The sequence below is a fragment of the Arctopsyche grandis genome, chromosome 13 (genome assembly GCF_051622035.1).
Source record: "Arctopsyche grandis isolate Sample6627 chromosome 13, ASM5162203v2, whole genome shotgun sequence".
Classification (NCBI taxonomy): Eukaryota; Metazoa; Arthropoda; class Insecta; order Trichoptera; family Hydropsychidae; genus Arctopsyche; species Arctopsyche grandis.
Window position 1 is genome coordinate 15596142 of NC_135367.1, and position 21582 is coordinate 15617723.

The 21582-nt window shown below is 36.3% G+C and overlaps 1 protein-coding gene across 1 annotated transcript in view; it reads right to left on the minus strand.

Annotated features, from left to right (window-relative positions):
- Hil (peptidase hillarin) overlaps window positions 1–21582 on the minus strand; it is a 57946-nt gene that overhangs the window by 15377 nt on the left and 20987 nt on the right. Inside the window, exon 4 of the mRNA XM_077443676.1 lies at window positions 18669–18898. Coding sequence (XP_077299802.1) covers window positions 18669–18898 — 230 coding nt within the window. The remainder of the gene's footprint in view (window positions 1–18668; window positions 18899–21582) is intronic.

Genomic DNA, 21582 nt, shown 5'->3' on the forward strand with positions numbered 1-21582 from the left:
ACAAGACGTCAGCACTCAAAGAGTTAATCTTCAATATACATACATATGTATCTATAGAAACCCAGTCAGTATTCAACATATTGAAGGAAGAATATTGATAATAATATAATGTTTATATGAGGTAATGCGAAAATTTTTAATGATTAAATGATTTAATTAAATTTGTGAACGAGGCTGCTTAGAAAGGCTTTCGGATGCTTAGAATCCCCTGGACAGCGAGAAAAACCAATGCTTCCATCCTGCACGAGCTGAGGGTTGGTGACGGGCTATCTTCCATATGCCTTTGGCGTATCTTCCAGTTCTTTGAACGCATCGCGAGGCGAGACCAGGACAGCCTGGAAAAATTGGTCGTTCTGGGAAGCGTTTATGGAAACAGAGGAAGAGGATGATTCCCAACAAGATGGAATGACCAGGACAGAACTGGCACTGGAAAAACGGTTGTCGAATCACTGCGAGCTGCAAGGTGTCGAGAAGGTTGGATACCCTCATACATAAGGAAAGCGACCGGAAAGAGATCGAATTTGGAGGGTTAATTGTATGAGACTAAGTCTAAGTGAGGAAAGGTTGAAAGCACGAATATATTTTCCATGAACAATGCCAAGGAAGACAGTGTCTTGAAGGAGATAAGTTCAGGGGTTGAGATTCCAACTCGAGTAGGATAGATAGGTTGGAATGAGAATGGATAAATGATATTTCTATTGAGCATGATATTGATATCACTTTCATTTGAATTGTAAAAAAAATCGAGATGTATCATCGAGAAGATACCGAGTCGCTAATAGAGCCACAAGGCAAGACGCCGAATAAAAATATGTACATAAATTATGACGAAATAAAAGCTCATAAAATCTCATGACCGACAAGCTATTATGGCATAAATGTCAAAAGTTTTGATTGTAATCGCATCGTTTGTCATATTTTTTTAGGGGTCGCGCTTGCAATTATGTGATCAAACACTGTCATTGTCCGTCGCAAATGTGCGTCGATAAATTTGTACGACCTTAAATTTTAAGCGTGTTCAGACCCGCACACGCTCCCAGGATGGATGTTGTGATTGTATAATGATTATACGTAGGCGACTCTACGAAATAAAAATCAGCGTTTTTCAAACAATATTTGGAAAATTTTTAAAAAAATTTTATAGAACACCCACACAACTTTCCGTGACAAGTAGTACATATAACATTACGATCGAGTTATCAATAGGAGCTCACGAGTTCAAGACCCAGACAGGGCGAAATTTTTTTTTCTCTGGTTTTTATGCATCTAATATGTAGAACCACCACAGTAAAAAAAAACAGTCGGAATTGGGCTATTATATTGTTACATACACTCGGATTAGGCCGAGTAGCATCCCAGAGACTGTGTGACCGTTATAATTGGTTTCGAGGATTATCTCCCCCGAATGCACTTAGCGGGGGTAGCACTAACTCGGTCGCAGTCCGGTAGAGTTCTCAGAATCCACAGTGATAGGTGGGACACTTTCGTGGCACATCTAGTACGTGACCATAACAATAGGTAAACAAATCGGACGTCGAAGATGTTCTGACAGACCTGCCCCTTATAAGGCGGTACTTAGGCGATATAAAGACATTCTGGGCGGAGCACTGGCGGTGTGTGTATCTCCTTAATCACCAATAAATACTGTGACACGACTTTGGCCTTTTACTTGGATCCTCCACCCACCCCTACGCAACAATATATATAATCTTGCCCTTTGAAATCTTAGTCTTGGAGGTTTTTACCTACAAAGCAAATCAATTTGCTCATCACTGATCCAATCTAAGGACAATCTAATAAGATTTGAAATAGTTGGTTACATATTTGGAATACCACGACGCGACAATTTATGGCTGTCAAGAACCAGAACGCATCAATTCTAATGTACAGTGAAACCCGAGTTGCCCCAGTTCTGCCGCAATTTCAATTATGCACATTAAGCCGCATGACTAGTTGCATTTTCAATAAGAAATTTGCACTTGGACCGACACATCGCACGGACAATTAATTCAGACGAATCCACGAGTATAGACTGTGCGTTATTATTGCATTTTCGATCGAAATAAAAAATGGCGCGGTGTGCTTCAAAAGTAGCGGTATGCAATATGCAAAAACGCATCGGTCACAGTCTAGATGCGATGCGGTTTAACGAGCCGGCGTATACGCGATCGCAAACCGCGGTTTTTTTATTCGCCCCGATAGATAGTGCGCGCTTTGGTTATAATTTCTTCTGAAATTCAAAGAAATCAATTCAGATATGGCGTGCGTGGGCTTCGGAGCGGAAAAAATGAGAGTTTGTGGGTCTCGGCGAAGTTCGTGTCGAGAATGGCGATATTTTGGAAAGGAGACACAACCGGGATTTAAGAAAGGATAGTGCAGTATAAATAAAAAAAAAATGGTATGAATCCTGTAATATTGTATTGAACAATTGAAAATGAAAGCCTTTCAAAATCTTCTGATCCCTACGAAAATCCCAAAAAATGATGAACGTCGTAGGATTTACACTGCGTTTTCAGGTTCCCAGAAAAATGCACTAAATAGTGGCGCAGATTCGAGAAGTCTTAATTTTCAAAGGCGTTCAAAAAGAACTTACGCAATAGAATTCCACAAAAAAAAATTAGCACCCTCGGATAACATAAAAATACCCCTTGACCTTTTTTTGTGGAATTCTATTGCGTTAGTTCTCCTTGAGCATCTTTGAAAGTTTGGATGTCTCAAGAGTGCAACTATCTCTAGTGCATTTTTCCTGTCACCGTGCTGACATTAGCGACAGCGCAGTATTTGTAGGCCCTGATTAAGTAGGAATAGTGACCTACAGGACTGATGAAAATTGGAGAGGACAGAGAACAAATTCCTGGGATCCATTCTATTTGAAGGGATTCTGGAGAAAATTATAACCAGACATAGGCGGCTAAGATGCTGCCGCAAAATAACAATAGACCTCTCCATTGTCCGAGAAAGCAGGAGAGCAAAAAAATGGTTAAGAATAGTAATTGACAAAAGTGAACCATTTTTTAGCCGTCGAGCATCGTCTCCGCTGGTTTCTGATTATAACAGGAATATATGTATATAAAAAAAATATATATCGAAAATGAATCGCAAATAATGAATTTGCACTCGTTGGGTACGACATTGAAATCTTCGAAGGCTTTGTTTTGGTATCTAAAAATGAACTTTCTGTTTAAAAAAAGTGTTGATTTTGACATTCAAATAATATGTACATTGGGGTACTCAAATTTAAAAAGAATCTTACCATCAAATCGTCTTCTATAAAGGGAATATTTTATTTTCGGAATTCTAATTTTTTTTCTTTTGGAAGTGAAGATAACGTGCACATTTTTTGTTCAGTTATGCAAATCGGGTCTAAACATGATCTCATAGGGTCCAGAATATCGGGTCCGAACGTGATCTCATACAAAAAAGGTCCAGAATTTTTCTTTTCCCAGGGCCCGGGCTAGCTCTCGACGGTACTCTGTGTGCACACTGCACAACCGGTTGACCCCCTACGGTTTTTTACAGCGAATTGCCTCACGCGTCGATCCATGTGTCAGGAAATCACGAGATAGTATTAGATTGCCAAGTGATGATGGGATTAATTAACGATAACAAAATTAACCAAGTTTAATTTAGAAGAGTTCTTAAGGTATAAAAGAGTGGTAGGGTTCTGCAATTTAGTAAATATTTGGTATGTTTTGATTAATGATTTTAATTTTGGATCTTAGAAGAATGGAAGCATTTGAGCTTTGGTGCTATCGTAGAATGCTCCTACTGATCTACTGGACTGAACGAGTGATAAACAACACTTTCTTACGAAAGATGAGTACAAAAGAGTTTTTTTTAACAATTAAACGCAGAAAACTCGCATCAACGGGCACTTCATGAAATGCCCAAAGTTCCACTTGTTGCAGACCATTAGGGTGAAAATACACCGAATCAAAGGACACGGGTACGTTCTTAGATTCCCATTGTGAAAATGCCGCATGGGTTCTTATTTTTCGACAAGTTTCTCCTACATTTCTTTAAATATGGGAATCACCGTTATCGCTGTAAAACCTATGTCAATACATAAAAGGATTTAAGCCTGCCATAGCATAGATTATGCATGCTAGCGTTTTTTTTACACGCGCAAAACTGAAGGCCGCACGCCTATATACATATGTATGTATCTGCACCCTGGAAAAATCAAGGGACGTCGCAGAGTGAGTTTTAAATGCCTGTCCTAGTTGCAGATCATTAAAAAATGGACAGGAGTAGCTTTTGTGGAGAATATATTCCACACAGCAAGAATTCGGGAACAATTACAAGAAATTGTCCGAAATTGGGAAGAGGATGACGTCTGAATCGGGCTTGCCATAAGAAGAAGATGTTTTGATATTCGATTTGACCCCATAGTACTGGAGAGAAATGTGGTTTTCATTGTACACACGTATTAGGGTTCAAAAGGGGTTCAAAAAGTTAAGGCAGAGTATGAAATTTATAGTAGAATTGGTTGAATTTTGATACATGTAGTTCGTCAAACTCTGGCAAAGCTCGGACTACTTCAAAAGATTTCGCGAGTCTCGAATTACTTACGTTATTTCAATTAAAGTTATAGTTTTTCTTTTGTCGGCTCTAACTATGCACATATATCACTGGATAACGAAATAATTAAACGCTCGCCTGTGGCTACACCACGATTGCCGAACTAAACAAACCAGCGATTATCAAACTGATATTGCCAGACTCAAGTAGATACATGCATATGTATTTTGGAAGAAAAAAGTTGTGTTGTTGTAATATTTAACCCTCTTAAGCTTAAGGCGCTTTATTCTTCCGCGGCTCGATTAGAACATTATCGTTAAGAACGGGACTATTCTAGATTGAAAATGTCTATTCTGGGTACTTCGCGTAATAATACGTACTATGTACAACAGCATTATAATATATTTGATGCTGGTTGAATATTCCAGATCAAATATGTATCCGAGTACATATTTTTTCGACGTTAAAACTTAATTAAAAATAATATATGGCTATCTCATTTTCAAACGACGTTTGAAAAACGGTGTTATACACACAATCGTTTTATTATTAATTAAAAAAATGATGAACATTTTTTGCTGTGCAATATTTTTATGAATCCGTCACTGAATATTAATATACATATATATATTAATTCTCGACTATATGCAAATTTAACGAATACATTTATCAAATATTCCAATTATTCTAGTCGTAACGGACATTGTCATACATACTAAAAAATAATGGCCATAATTCAGAGTTGTGTGTTCTAGTTTATGAAGTTCTTATGCTAAATAGGAATAATAATGAGAAAAAGGCTAGATGAAAGCTCATACTGTCAATGGTCCTAAATCAGTGGTTTCCACGCGGGCTTTTTTCGGGTGTAGTTTATATTTTGAGCGTGAGCCATTTTTATTAATAAAGGACGAATACCAGTCAAGAAACTGATATTTTTCTCGCATCTTTTGAAAATGAATTGCTGCAATCAATACTTTTGGAATATTAGTACCTGCTATGCCCATTGAGACTACTTTCGTATGCAATTACTTTTAACTAAATACTTTTTTCTCTAAGAAAGACATTATTTACCAGAAGGGTTGTTCATTTTATTTAAAAGTAATACTCCCAAAGGAGCCGAATAATTATAACAGGAAATAATGTTTATTACGGACGGACGAATCGATATTGTTAAGGGCGAAAACACACTGAGTGGTATGGGAAGTCACATGTCCTTGGTTTCCCGCTGTACACGTGCAGAATGCACATGTATGCATATCCGACAAGTTTCTCCTACATTTCTTCGAATATGGGATTCACCATTATCGATCACTATCGAGCAAGGATAAATTCAAGGATACAATATCACTGGAAACACTCCAGGGGGTGATTTTTGGGATTGTGTACCATGTATATGGGCTAGGGGTGCTGCGTTTTTTTCGCATGTTTAGAATTACTAAAAAGAAAACACACGTACCACGTCCTACTCAGTGTGTTTTCACCCTAAATGTACATAACTTATGTAACATAAGTGCAAGCCTTAATACAAAAGTAGGTATAAATTTTCTTTACAAAGAGAAAAAGGAAAGAACGGATCTTATCTAAAATATTTAACACGAAAATATTTACATTGTTATTGATTTGTTTAATTACAAAACACAGTACTTGTTTATATATTTTCTTAATACATATTATATTTTATAATGAAAACCCGTGTCAACTGTTTATATAAAATAATAGGCCAATAGAATAATACTGGAAAAATGAACTAAGCCTGAAAAAAAGCCCGCGTGGCGACCAGTGTCCTACATAGACCTGCTGTTTGTTCTCTCGTCCTCAGTGAGTACAGTTAGTTTCTTTCTGCAACTCTGCACTTTTAATCCTACAAATTGAGTGATCGAAGCGTGTCCAATTTTTCGGACGCGTACCAAAAGCTCAAAACAAACGAAAGAGGATAATCTTATCTTATCGGAATTGAAACTGGGAACTTCCGGTCTGTGCGTTACAGTTGGATACGCTCGTGACCATTGCGGAATAGTGCACTACAAAAATTGTTGAAAAACAAATAAATTCATGCTCGGAAATAAACTGTAGCAAACAGTGAGATAGTAATAACACGTTGTAAGCGTATACATCATTTCAATTTTTCTCCATACAATTATTGTTTTAAACAACAGATTATATTATACAATAGAAAGTTTAATAGCATGGTGCAGTTTGAGCAATGATGATTATTGTCTCTGGAGTCTTAGCGAAGAATGAGTGCCGACTTTAATTATACCCTATGCACCAGTCTGTCATTAGTCAACTAAAGGTCACAATAAAGATTGACTTATTTTAACAGAATAATCATCGAAACTCTTTCTTGCCGGAGAAAATCACCATTGGTACCGAGCCCACAACTCTGTTCTAAAATTTAATGAAAGAAGCACACGTTCGAGGTTGGACCACCTTAATATATTTAAACGTCAAAATTATAATTGCCACGTGGAAGACATACATATGTACAGAGTAATAAACATAATTTTTTTCACTTGACGCAAGCGATAACTCTTCTATAAACAAAAATTACTCTCGGTAAACATTGCTCTTGCACAATATACAAGTTGAGCCCTTTCACGCTTGAAAATGCAATTTATACAGTGATTTTTTTCTTGATCTATAAATAATAATCCAAAGAAAGTTGTCCACCGACAGAGCAACATATAATGGCGGCGATTTAATATTTTTATACTTACTATCGATATCATAACTGGCGATGTGTGCTCTCGATTTTACTTTCGCGCATTCTACGCACGTTCGCCATCGATATAACCGTTATTATCATTTCCATCGAAACTGTTTACAATACTGTCGAATTTCATTTTACTTTCTACTGAAAAAATGTTGTCGATAACTCTTCGTTAGATAGGAAAGAGTGTTTAAACTGCGTAATAAATGTGAGCGTGACTATGTGTGATGATGAAATAATGTACATATGTATGATACATATGTAAATAAGCTATCTATGTACATATTAATCAACTAGTGTACAGTAATAAAACATTAATGAGAAACTCCTGAATGGTAAGAGTGACGGGCGTTGTCTTTTAATAATGACCTGAAGAAGTGCCCTTCCTAACTGGAAATCACGGGCACGTGCCGTACGTTCCAGTGTGTTTGTGCCTTACCTAACCACATAATCGCCACGCGTTTGTAGAAACCGATTCGATTATTTTATTATGTGTTTAGTGCCAACCCTCGACACTACCTCTTGAATATATTTTTTATTTTTATTTACATATGTATATACCAGGAAGGCCTTACAGGTAAATCCTAATGTGCCTTCCTGGCCAATTACAAATACAAATGCAGCATTTTTTATTACAAGTCATTGAATTACGAGACACTGAAAAACTCGCAAATTAACGAGACATCTATGAATTGTACATAAATTTTATTGTACATCAATCAAACTTCAAATAGTGGTGACATAGTAGGTAGAAAGGATTTTAGCCAATTTTTTTTCCGGGAACCGTTTCAACAATGAAATCAGAGAAAATTGGCAAACTCTGATAGGAAACGATCAACCTGGAGTCACAAATCCAGGTCTGACCAACAGCATACTCTGAAAAATTCATTTTCATTCAGGGATTGAGCCCGGCACCTTCTTGACGCTAAGCAGAAGCTTAACGACCGAGCTATGCTGCTGGCTATTATATCACAAATGGATAATATATCACAAACTAGCAATTCAATTTGATTAGTATCACAGGATATTTTTACATGTCACTGTGAAGAACCCAAAATTATTTTCGAGTCATGGCCTTAAATACGAAGGATCGCGCACCGGTGCGCTTATGGCGATGAAGTGGTTAAAAATACACAACTGGAGGGATGCTGCCCAGGGGAGAGAAGATTAGCAGAGGATCTTAATGTCTAGCAAATCCGACATTAAGCCGTGAATCCAATAATGATGATGACGACTCGAAGATTCCCACCGAATTTCAGTTCCAAATTTTTTACTTGTATCTATTTTGACATTGGCCTTTTAAAGAGCCAAAATTGCATACACAATATTTCCTTTGTCCAATTTGTAATCATCACGCTCGTTCTCCGCGCGCTTTTCAATATCGCGGACACAATTGACGTAACGGCGGTCGCCCGTGTGCATTTACTGCATTTACTGTTACCTAATTACTATGCTTAATTACTATTGTTTCGCGGCCCGTTCGCTTTCCCACATCCGATCGAGTCCGCTCCAGATGCGACCTTTTTTATTTTTGCTCGCGAACTGCAGAGCGTGTCCGATGGATGCACGGTTGCAAAATAATAAAACCACTTTGGACAATTTCAAATTATCCAGATATTCAAGTACACGTACCCAGATCGTACAACTGCCAGGCAAGATTGCCGCACTTGATAAACGATGGGTCATTATGGTGGCGTTATCACATTGATCCGTACTTTCACTGCGAGTGTTGACAGGTTTTATTGAAAGACAAACTAGAAATTTATTTTCCTTTCGAATGATAAAAAGACAGTGTAACAGACGCAGACCAATTACTAACCTGAAATGTGAACGTTGAGCAGGCTATTATAATAATTTACGGATCGATCTTGCACACATATGTATGTACATATACATATGTATATGTACATATTTATGTAGGCACACACAATATTGCAATTTTCCCCACTTAACATGTTCATTCGTTGTAGAAAACGAAGATAAAAGCAAATTAATTATATCACATTAAATATTGATAGTAAATTTAACAGAATAATTACAAAAAAGGCAGCAGGAGGCCAATTAGAGGCGTTGCTAATGAACCGCTCTTGTATTTCATGCAAATTTTTTAAACAATTCATCTAATAAAAGTTATGGCAATGAATATCCCATATAATAGATTGAAAGCACTGATACTACATCACAAAATTTTGCAAACATTTAAATATTTCTAAAAATAAAAGACGGAAACATTTTAAATTTAGCACGTGCATTCAGCACCAGTCGTTGACGAGATTGAGGCTGGTACTTTTCAAAATTAAACCGTGTAAACTTTGTAAAATGGTTCCAAGTGGTTACGTAAGTGTTTAAACGTTTGGAACAACCGCTATTGTATTCACTATGATGTACCCGCATATAATGCATAATAATATCGTAAACATGGCAATGTGCAAACAATGTCAACTGAAGTCTTGCACAATAGTGCAATTTGTGTTCGCAAATGAACGCAACGGTTTAAAATGCTTTCGTCAATATGACATTAACACCTCGTGAACTGAGCGGTTCAAACAGGAATTCTTTGTATTCGAGCTACGGTGAGCAAGGAGGAAGTAGCCTCGAGAGGAGCTCATAGGAATGATTGAATACATGACCCACCACAGCAATGGAATGCAGTTTACATGCTGCATTGTGATCATACGGATGATTATAACCAGATAATAATAACGTTTAACGATATTTAATCCTCAGATTCTGGACATTGAGCTAAAACAAAAACGATATCAAGAAATAATCAAAAAATCTTTTGACACCGTTGAAAATCTCACTTTTTAACAAAACTTACATTATTCGTGAGTTGGTTACGACATGAAAAATATGTCTCCATTATCTCTCAATAATAGCAGTTATTGAAAAAAGCAAGAATGCTTTATCAGCGTGTTGTCCTAGCAACAGTCTGCAGTATTTCATTTGTGCAGAAATGTATATGTGATCCTGTAAATAATCGCAATAAACGAAACCATTGCTAATTCTAACACGATCATAAGGCAAATGCACTATATATACATAACAGACTGCAACTCTGGTATTTTCAATTTCGCAAGAAACTATAATCTAAAGCGTACGTAATTCCACATTAAAACAAAATGAGCGGATCTCATTTATTCTTATATTTAATATTATACCTGTAATTCCTATATTAAAAGGTAATCCCAAGATTTATGCATACATTTTAGCCGGCCCTGATTGGCAATTGTGATAAATATTGAATTAATAGTTGCAAGAGGATTACAGTATAGTTCTCTCACAGTAGAAGAAACTTTTTACATCATTAAAACTCTAGATCAAAAGCGATTGTCTTTATGTACATTCATTCTATGTACATAAGTTGAGAGAACGACTTCAGAGGATTGTAGTGAAATTGTCGAGGAACTTCAGGGGGTGCATGCTGAAGTCAGCTGAGCTGAAACGAGGGCAGCGAAAGGTGCTGATTTTTCAGGGGGTGGGCCAGAGTTCCCCCCCAGGCTCTGGAGCGTAACGAGGAGTTGCGCTCGCAAGAACGTCGTGGCCAACGACGGCGGCCGTGTTCGCTGGCCATGCAAGGCCGACGACCTTAAACTTGCGCCGCCATACTTATACGAACAATTAAACATCACCAACCAACAACCAACTCTGGCTGGCCGTTGTTGTTCCGCAACACCACGATGGCGTTAACAAAGCACATGCCCGCCATCGCCGTAAACATTGCGGAACAGAGTTGATAGGCAGAGGCGGTCAATCAAAAAGTCAATCAGTCATGTTTCGCATGCTTCGCGCTCCAGAAAGAGTGAAAAACCAGCTCGAGAGAGATGGGCAAGATACTCGGTGTGTGAGTTATTGAAAATTAATGATCTTCAACTGATTTACCGCTTGTAACAATCGGAATACATTTCCGACAACAATGTATTGAACAAAAAGTTTAAGATTGCTACATAAAAGAGTATGGTTTCATTGATAAAATCTATGAAATTATTAGGAGTCATGAGCGAAACTAACTATGTAGATATTAGCGGAATGAAACATGTATATTACAAAAAAAATTTACTGTAAACTCTATCATAAAATGAGTTTTACGACACAGCAGAGATCCTTGTGGTGCTATCCTTACTAATATCATCCATAAGATCAATGAGAGTAGACTTGTTTCACTTCCAGCATAAAAATTATTTATAAAAATATGAGCATACGTATCAAAAAAGATCAAAATTAAAGGAGAGATTTATTTCCGAAATAATAAGAAATTATCATAAATAATAATTTGTGGACCTGAAAAGCTTAATTTGGCTTAGCTCAATTAACACTTAAGTTAGTCTCTGCTACCCTTTGCTATTTTAATTTCAGTCTTTGATTTATCTTACGGTAAAATATAAACGGTTAAAAAAGACACATCACAATCACAATTTCAAGGTCGATTTTTTTCACAATCACAATACTTCATCTATTGACAATTCTCATGTACTACATATACGTTACAGTCCAAGTGTACATTTTGTTCGTTCATGAACATACTAGTATGTCCATACACGAACTAATTTGGTTATAGTTAGTTATAGTGTACACTGTACACAAAATAATATATTGACAAACGAAATAGTTTGTTCATGCACCAACTATTAGGCTTAAGTTTAAGTATTCAAAATCGAAATTACAGCAATATACAGGAATTATAGCAACGTTTTAATGCGGTTTCCATAAGATTTCCCGTTTTAAATAATTGACGATTTAACATCTAAAAGTTTTGACAGCTATGTAAAAGTTGACAGCTGATGAGTATTTGGAGGTACATTTTGACTGTTGGCATTTAAACTAAAACCAATAGTTCGTGTATGAATAAACTAGTATTTCCATGAACAAGCTGGAGTGAACACTGGAGTTGGAAGTTGATCTCCCCTGGCGTCTAACAATAACGTAAGTATGTATTACAAGATGCTATTTAATTGTTTTTAAACGAGTTTGATTTGATTGCATGCTATACACTACAGTGAACAGTTTAATGGCCTTAATTATTCCATGACATACGGAAAGGTTTCGATTCGATACCTAATAAGGTCAAGAATGGCAAGATTTAGCAATAAATAAATAAAATCAGAAATAAAACACCTGATTGAATGAATTCAAAGCGAAGGGGGAAATGCGTAAAAAAATCAAGTTCAATATCGTTCCATGCGAGCGAAGACGAAGGGTCAGGTGTTTATTAGTCACCCTTAATAGTGAACAACTGCATACATATATGAAGGAAGGGATCGATTCTAAGCAGAATGCACTCGACGATGACTCATGCTTTATTTTTAATATATACATAAATATAGATATGTATGTAAAAAATATTATGGCGATAAAAAACAAATGTGATGGGATAAAAACGAGCGTTGAATATCAAACAATCAATTGCTATGTCCGAAAATCACAATTGTCGAACCGCATCACGTTCGATGTAACTCAATAAAACGTTTTCAAGCATTCAAAGACGAGTTAAACACGTGAGAACGTTATAATATGTTTTTATGACTGACATAAGACAGTAGTCAAATTTATAACGCAGTCGAAATATGCCGGAACTTGAGCTGATAGCTAAAAAAAATGAGAGTAGAAGAATTGCCATTTATTAGTATTGTATTATATATGACGTTTTTACGACAAATACATACATATATAGTAAACGATTTCAATTCCAAAATAAAATGGTTTCTTAAACTTACGGTTTAATTATACCCGACTTCTATGGTCAAATATTGCCAAGTGCATTGCAAACATTGTATACAATACGATCAATACAAGCACTAATATTCATCCAAAGACAAATATATAACTGGAAGATACACTTCAACTTTAACACATATATATGATTGCATCTTTAATGACTATACTCTAGTCATGATTATTAAATAAGATAATTATACTCATTATTATCGACGAACGTAATGCACTAAAATCATTGATACGAGCTCGTATTTACTTCGCATCTATATTCAACTGGAATTACTTAATTACACAATTAATTTTAGTACCTATATAATGACATAATAAAAAAAAAACAAATAAAACGAGTTTACGTCGTAATTAACTGTAAATATGTACGTTTGTACGTTCGAAACGGAATCATTTTGATTCGCCAATATTGAAGATATATGTAGAACCGACATAAAGTTTGACTTCCTTTACAAAATTGTATTTTTTATAGTACGCCATTATAGATAATTATATTCAAACACATATAGAATTAAAGCTTTTAATATCTTTGCATATTTTGACTACCGAAACTGCTACATATAATATTAAATTTATAGAACTAGTTTATTTTATACGTACGGTGGATAAACACATAAATTTTGTAATTAATATTCAAAAGTAGACTGTATATACATACACAAGTATACAATTTTATTATAAGATTTCCCATGAATACCGTTTGACCTTTTTTATATAACAATAGGCATGTTAATCTAAAAGTATATTTTCCTACTTTTATACATGTGTATTTATTAAAATATGTGATATATAATGGGAAGAAATTTTCCTATGTGCCCCTTTGGCTACTTGAATGATGCACATGCGTCAATTGTCTATGGTTATGTACTGAATTTGCGAGATACGCAAGTGGTATTTGCGAAAATGAAATGGAGAAAGTCGTCAGTGAGTAAGTTCGAGCACACCAGATTTTTATCAAGGTGTCGTCAATTATATTTGTGATTTTTTTCAGCGAAGATTTTCACGATCGTGTATATGTACGTTGACTTCGGATCCGGATATACACAAATCAACGTCAACAACGAACGTGTTTCCGGTTGCACTTTCTGTGTCATTGGGTCGTTTTGTCCCTACATACACATGTCGACCAAAGGCGGTCAGAATTTTAATTTTTAAACGACCGGCGACGAAAGCGAACCCAGCAGAAATGAGATGGGCATCGAATGGGTCATGGCCGCACTAAAATGCGACCTCAACAGCCGTTTTATCCCACGGCGGAAGATTCGATCCACCAATTACCAATATGACGAATTGCTAAAGTCGTTGAACTGTCTACTGGAGGAGACGAGATCCGATTTTCAACACCCTCGAATCATTTGGTATGAAAATTAAGGTTCACAGAGAGGTACGCGACACGTTTTTTTAAAAGATTGTTTTGCACATGCAAAAAAACCGCTAGCACGTCTAATCTATGCCTTCGGGATCCTTGCCAAAACTCTCCGCCTGGAATTTTTTCGGTGTTATTTTATCCTTGTATTGATATACATGCAAATGTTTAACAGGGATCGATGGCTATGATTCCCATATTTGAAAAAATGTAGGAGAAACTTTTCTACATAATTAGATCGATCTCGGTATGGGCAATCCGTCCAGTGTGAAGGTACGCCCTCACAGCTAGAGTGTACGTGCACGTCCCATGCCGCACTTTTGAATGTGTTCTTACCACAAGGGGCGCGGTCACACAGAGTGGTACGAGGCACGTGTTTTTTAGATAGTTTTGCACACGAAAAAAAAATCCAGCACTATGCTATGGCTATCTGATCTATGCTATGGCAATCCAGGCCAAAACTCACCCCCTGGAGTGTTTTCTGTGATTGTTTTGTATTGAAATACATATGTTTAACAGTGATTGATAGTGTTGATTCCTATATTTGAAGGAATGTAGGAGAAACTTGTGGAAATAACAAAATCGTACGATTTAACAATGCCATGAGGATACGCCCATCCCAGCTGGGGTCTACCTAAGCATGGCGTGCCGTGCGAATCAGTGCATTTGCGCCCAAAGACTTCTCGACTATTTTTATAAATACAGTATGTACGTACATACATATGTAAATACTATGTATATTTATTTACTCATGTTTTTTCTGATTATGATACCTTTGATTTTAGTAATTTGAAAATCTGGAACATTGTGGCATTACAGCTCATCCAATTGTCCAACAATGGTGAAAAAATAATAATCTGGTATGCTGATCTATGAAATTTATGCACATACATTTCTAACCTGACTCCCTCCAGCAATTTAACTCTGCCGTTAGTAACAATTTGCTTCAAAATTTTCCTTCTTTTTTTCCATAGAAATATTCGTCAAATTTAAACATATGATCATGTATTCTTTTATTATTTTCCTTAGTTTGGGAGTTATTACAAACAATCAATCCTAAAAAGACTTCCTTTCAAGGTAGGCCAATAGAAATTCTCACTTCAGTATAATTCAGTATGTTTATTTTATCTATTAAAAGTCATACAGAAATAAAATCCTAATAGGGATTTTGGAGAGAAGGTATTGAATTTTTAAAATCAATATTAGTGCCAAAGAACAATTAGGTACATCTAAGCGAAAAACAAATGGAAGAACATAAACTTACGCATACACAAAAGCACAAATTTCAAAACCAAACAACGATATGCCATATGAGTCGTTAGATAGCTAGAAACGTTTGATTTATTGTTTAAACTTTTTTTTTCGGTAAAAGTGTATCTTACATCACACTCGACATGCAATAATTTACTTTGTTAGGTTATGTAACGTTTTAAAAACGTCTTTGAAACACAGTATTGCAACAACGTCAACCTTCCGCAATTAATTGGTGTGGTTAAAATGGAATAGGCATATTCCATATGAATGATGACTCTGTGTAGAAGACATTTGTGCGTCATCTTTGTGTTTACATAGCGATAAAAAAGGATCGCAAGAAGTACTACGAATTGGTCGAATTGATTTTTCGGCCTGATCAAAAAACAAAACTACCTTTTTTCTGCTCTGAAGACCCGATCGGGATATATTGTTCGCGTACGTGAGCGCGCGCGCACATGTTCAAATACAGGATGTAGCATGTTTGATACGGACAAGCAAAATTTGAATTGCAAAAGCATTCAACTTCAACATCATCGGTGTTGAAAACTCACGCCGAATCGTACGTGATCCTATCTACCTATGTATATCTGAACGTATGCATGTGTCGAATTAAAGTAGGCACCAAGTCTTACTACCGGATTCACATCAAGGATAATCATAGTAGTCCATTAAAAATAATTTAATATGCAATTGGATGATTCAGACAGAAGACTTTTCACACTTGGATCATAGCAGTTGCCAATAAAGTGCGAATGGGATACTCGCTAAAATATTTGACCCGTGGGTTACTGAGTGAAACGTGATAAAAATCGGCATGACCCATTGAAACTTGAGCGTTTACTCAGTCACCAAACTGGTTAAAACATGTCGATTATTATTAGTAAAATTCCAGGTGAAAAATAAAACTTGTAGAATAACCGGATTGAACGAAACATTCGGCCTAACATCTTAGAAACTGCAAAACCGATGAAAAGTGGCGACCGAATCTACAAGTACATCACTGGTCGCCACGCGGGCCATTTTTCTAAGGTTTACTTCACAAACGATTCAGTATTTCCTACAGTCTTCGGATCGTTTTGAAACTTTGCCATTTTGCGCGGTTTGGTCAATGATGGAAATTTAAATCGATTTTGATAGTTCGATGGTGAAAAATAATCGTAATAAACACTTCTAAATTTTCGTAATTTTTGGAAACGGTGACGTTTAATAGGCAGTAACCTTATACATATGTTTGACTTTCCGCCATCCACTTGTCTTGCCAGATTTTAATTGTTTAAGGGCCTATAGCTCTATCTTTTTCGCTCTAAATCTTATAAAATTTGCATTTTAGGCTCTCATTATCTCTCATATATATTTACTTCACGCATAGGTTATATATTGAATGTTAAAATGTTTATATTAGAATGGTGATTCGATATGCTTGTTATGGCCAAATACCCCAGGCTCAACTGTCATTGTGACATTTGTGACTGACATCTCGCTGTAAGAATAGGTGATCTTTTTGTTTTGTTTTTAACTCGTTGACATGGGATGTTTTTTTGGACGTAGTTCATTTTACCAGTATTATCCTATTAGCTTATTTTTTCTATAGATACAGGTGACAGCAGTTTTCTATATAAATTATAATATGTATTTTAATAAAATAAATCAATAACAATGTACATATGTATGTATGTAAATATAATATTTTCGTGTTAAATATTATGATGAGATCCGTCGTTTCTTTTTTCTCTTTGTCGGGGAGGTTTATACCTACTTTTGTATTTAGATAGGTTTGCACTTTCATTTAACAACATCGGTTCGTCCGGAATAAACACTATTTCCTGTTTTAACTATTCGGCTCCTTTGAGACTATTATTTTTAAATAAAATGAACATCCCTGCTGGCAACTAAATAATGTATTTCTAATGGAATAGGTAGAATAAAAAATATTTAACAGTTATTTAATAGAAAAATAGTCTGAATGAAAAGGCATTGCCGGTACTAATATGTCATAAGTATGTAGAAGTAGGACCGGAAACGCGCCGTCTATTGTTCCATTATTGTAAATGCTTTGTAAAAAAGGTTCGGCAAACCTTTAACAATGCATTTACAACATGTGAAGAATGAACAGCGCGCACTGGGTCCGCTCTTTAGTCATAAGCAGAGATCGGCGCGGAAGAGTTTAGATATCGTCTCTAGAGAGCAAAAAAGGTTAACAATAGAAATTGACAAGAGGATCCCATTTTCTTCTGTGCTGGCGCATTTCCGCGCCGATCTCTGGTCATAAGTAAGCTTTGGTGCGACCCTGCTCACCATTGTCCATTTCTATGGCGAACCTTTTTTTTTTACTCTCGAGCTTTGTAGTTTGCCCTCTTTCCTGGAAAATAGCCCCAAAGCTCCCATTTTTTGTCCAAATAGCACGGTCTCGCGCCGATTTCTAGTCATAAGTATTCATTGAAGTCATTTATTTTCAAAAGACGCGAGAACAATATCAGTTCCTTGACTGGTATTCGTCCTTTTTTATTCGGGAAAAAAAGTTCACTCCCAAAATATAAACTACTCCCGAAAAAAGCCCGTGTGGCAACCTCTGAAGTACATCATGATTTGTTTCATTAGTATATATTTAACTGGTGATATGCGTGTCTGTGGTTGAAATTACAATCAATTGTACATGGCAAGATAATCTAAAGACGCATGGTGAAAAGATGAAAGAAAATTCGACGGCATTCTTGTGTCGCTTGTCACACACAAGATTCAAAATAGAAACCGTTAGGTCTTTTGGATATAAACGTTTCTCTCACAAAAAAATTACACGACGCCGTCGTAATGTCCGTAAAAAGCAACTGTCGATGGGTTAAATAAAATAGTTGTTCAGATTTACATACTAATGTCGGTGACGGCACGATGACGCAAAGTGAAATAAAACGCCAATCAAATGCGAAAAAACTCACGAGAGTGTCACAACCGAACAAGGTGAAAGTGTGACAGGGAGGGGGAGCAAAAAGGAGGAAGAGAACGTGCCGGATAGGAAAACGCGACAAAAAGTTGCGTACAAGCATTTTTAATTGGAAACGATGGCGATGGGAGCGATTTTAGAATGAGGAGACTCACCAGATAGCAATCGATCGGTTTCTCTCTGGATCTGGCGTAGGCCCTTTGCAGTTCGGTCTGCTTGAGGGCGTGGGCGATGTGAAGGGCGCTGGCGTCGAACCTGCCATACTGGTGAGCTGCAGGACTACCAGAGTTGTTCAAGGGTTCTTCTCTTGGAGACCTCGGAGACACTGCCCCACCGTCAGTGTAGCTAACACCATTGGTATGGTTGTTGTTTCGGCCTCCATTGCCTGAAAATACAACACAAAGTCAGACCTAAGGACCAAATACCAAAGACTACATAAATTCGTACCCGTAATAAATTCTCACCCATAGCTGTGATATGACATTTTGTCATATCACAGTTATGGGTATTACGTCAAACTGTTCAATACAGAGACCAAGCCTTTCGTATAAAATAATAAGGCACTTATTTGCATTGAGTGCATTTAGATATTGTCAGAAATGAAGGCAAAGAGAGAGTTTATATTGAGAGGAATCAATTTACGATGACAATCTACGTACAAAAATTCCGCACTTGAACTTGGTACTCAGAATTAATAGAAAGTATTGAACATATTCGACGTATAGATTCGATATAATGTTTTATATACATTTTCCCATTAAAACAGGACTATTTACTACTTTGACTACGTATTTTTTTTTCTACATTTACGAACATTTTTTTCCATCAATTGACGTATCGATTCTGTGCTCAAATTATTTTAGGTGGGTCATTTAAAAAAAGATTTGTAAAAATCTTATCAAACTTAAGATGCAAATAAATTGTTTGGTAGGGGAGAGACTACAGTAATGGGCTTGGATTATAGCACATGAAAATTAGAATGTTAGAGGATCATTCACCATTCACTGCTGGATGAAGGTCATTGCAACACGCTTCCAATGCTTTGAGCAACCCCCATTCATCTCATCACACACATTTTCCTAATTTAATTCAACCATATCCCTCTTAGTCCTCCTTGCATCATTTTACATACTCTCGGGTACCGTTCAAACACTTCTTTCGTCCATCTATCGTTCATTCTTCTAGCTAACCGCACATCGCTATTTCAATCTCTTTACACTATCCACTATATCAACTACCTATGTATTTACATATTTCATACCTCTCACCCACGTATTCCACTTCCTAGTTCTCCTCGTTATTATGTTAATATTGAATAAAAATGTATTTATAAATGTCGATTACCAATGAATAGGAGTAACTTGACTATTCTCTTTTTTCTATATAAATAAATACCTAACTCTTTCGTTGACAAGTTATTACTTTATCTGCATATACTTATGTACATTCATATGTGAAGTATCAATAAATATTTGTAAAGTATTGTATTATTTTTTTGGAAATCATTTTTGAAATTGGATGTACATATGTAGGTTTAAAATTATCTTTCAAATGAATACATATATGTATGTACATATGTACATACACGTCTGAAATTATATTCACAGCCTTCTTCACTCGATCGTGCAAGTTTTAAGGCATCGCAAGGCCACTAAACACCCGAGTGAAAATATATTAAATTAACGACCGCAGGTGTAGGTGTATTATCCACGCATTTATTACGCATCCAACAATGTGCACATACTTATCCTACACGTTTCGGAATGAATACCGTTTCTGGTTAATCATAAATTCCTCGTGTACATACACACATCCATACAGAGATGCCTTACAGACAATTCGATATAAAATTACACTCTCACTGGTGGTAGCCGGCCGCGCGAATGGCATAACACTAGAAAAACCTGTCCATACCGATTGAAAACGACTCTCAAAGTGTGGCGCGCAACGCTCTAATAAAACCCGTATCAGATGACAGCAGTGCTCTCGTAGATCTATATTGGATTCTGCGATTTAATTACACTTTTGCACGGTGCAGTTTGCTCAGTGTTACAGTTACCTGTAATACCGTGTTACAGATTTCTACAATCTATCCAATTTTCTAGAGTTTATTTTATAATACAAATATATCTGAAATATGTAATGATTCCAAATATAACATGCGTATTCTAACTACAAGCTTTAGACGAATTAATTATCAGATTGTAAAAATGTATGTACATATCTCAAGTCTAAAGGTGTAGTTCCACTTTGGGCAACAAAGATCTGCAACGTGATTGAATGCATACTATTCCCGTTTTCCAGACCATTTTTTTCAATATGCATAAATATGTCTTAGGTATTCGGAAGTAAAATTATATGTAGGTCGGCATTTAAATCGGAGTAAAAGACTTTTTTCAAGTCCTAAAGCTTAAGACTACCTTAGATATTCGGAAATTCTAAATTAAAAACTGTTTATCTGAAAACATTTATCTTTGTATGGGTATATAAGAAGATTGATCGACAATTTATTCGCGGTCGCAGACCTCCGTTTCCAAAAGTGCAACTTCATTTTAAGACTAATTGAGAGACACTACATACAATTAGAAGTGGAATGGATGATTAGAATACATTATAATCCATGTAAATAAAGGCGTCCGACAAGGATGCATACTGTCTCCTGGTCTTTTTAATATACATAACACATTTATATGAGAAATACATAATGAGAAGAGTACTCCACGGATAAGAAGGTGGAATAACAATAGGCGCCAGAAAGATTTCTAACATAAGATTCGCGAACGACACGACGTTAATGGCCAGCAATAAAGATGAAATGGCTGAACTACTTCGTGGAATAGAGATAGAGAGTAGACAGGGTCTAGATAAAACAAAAATCAGATGTGAGACTCTCATAAATTCCAACGCTCTAAAAGGAAGTCGACGACTTTATCCACTAAGGTGCCTTTATCACAAGGGAAGGATACAATGATTTTAAAGCTAATTACAACAATTAACTTCGCAGATTTTGCATTATTTTAACATTAAACACAAACTGGACGCAGGGGTCCAGCACAGTGGCTAACGGAT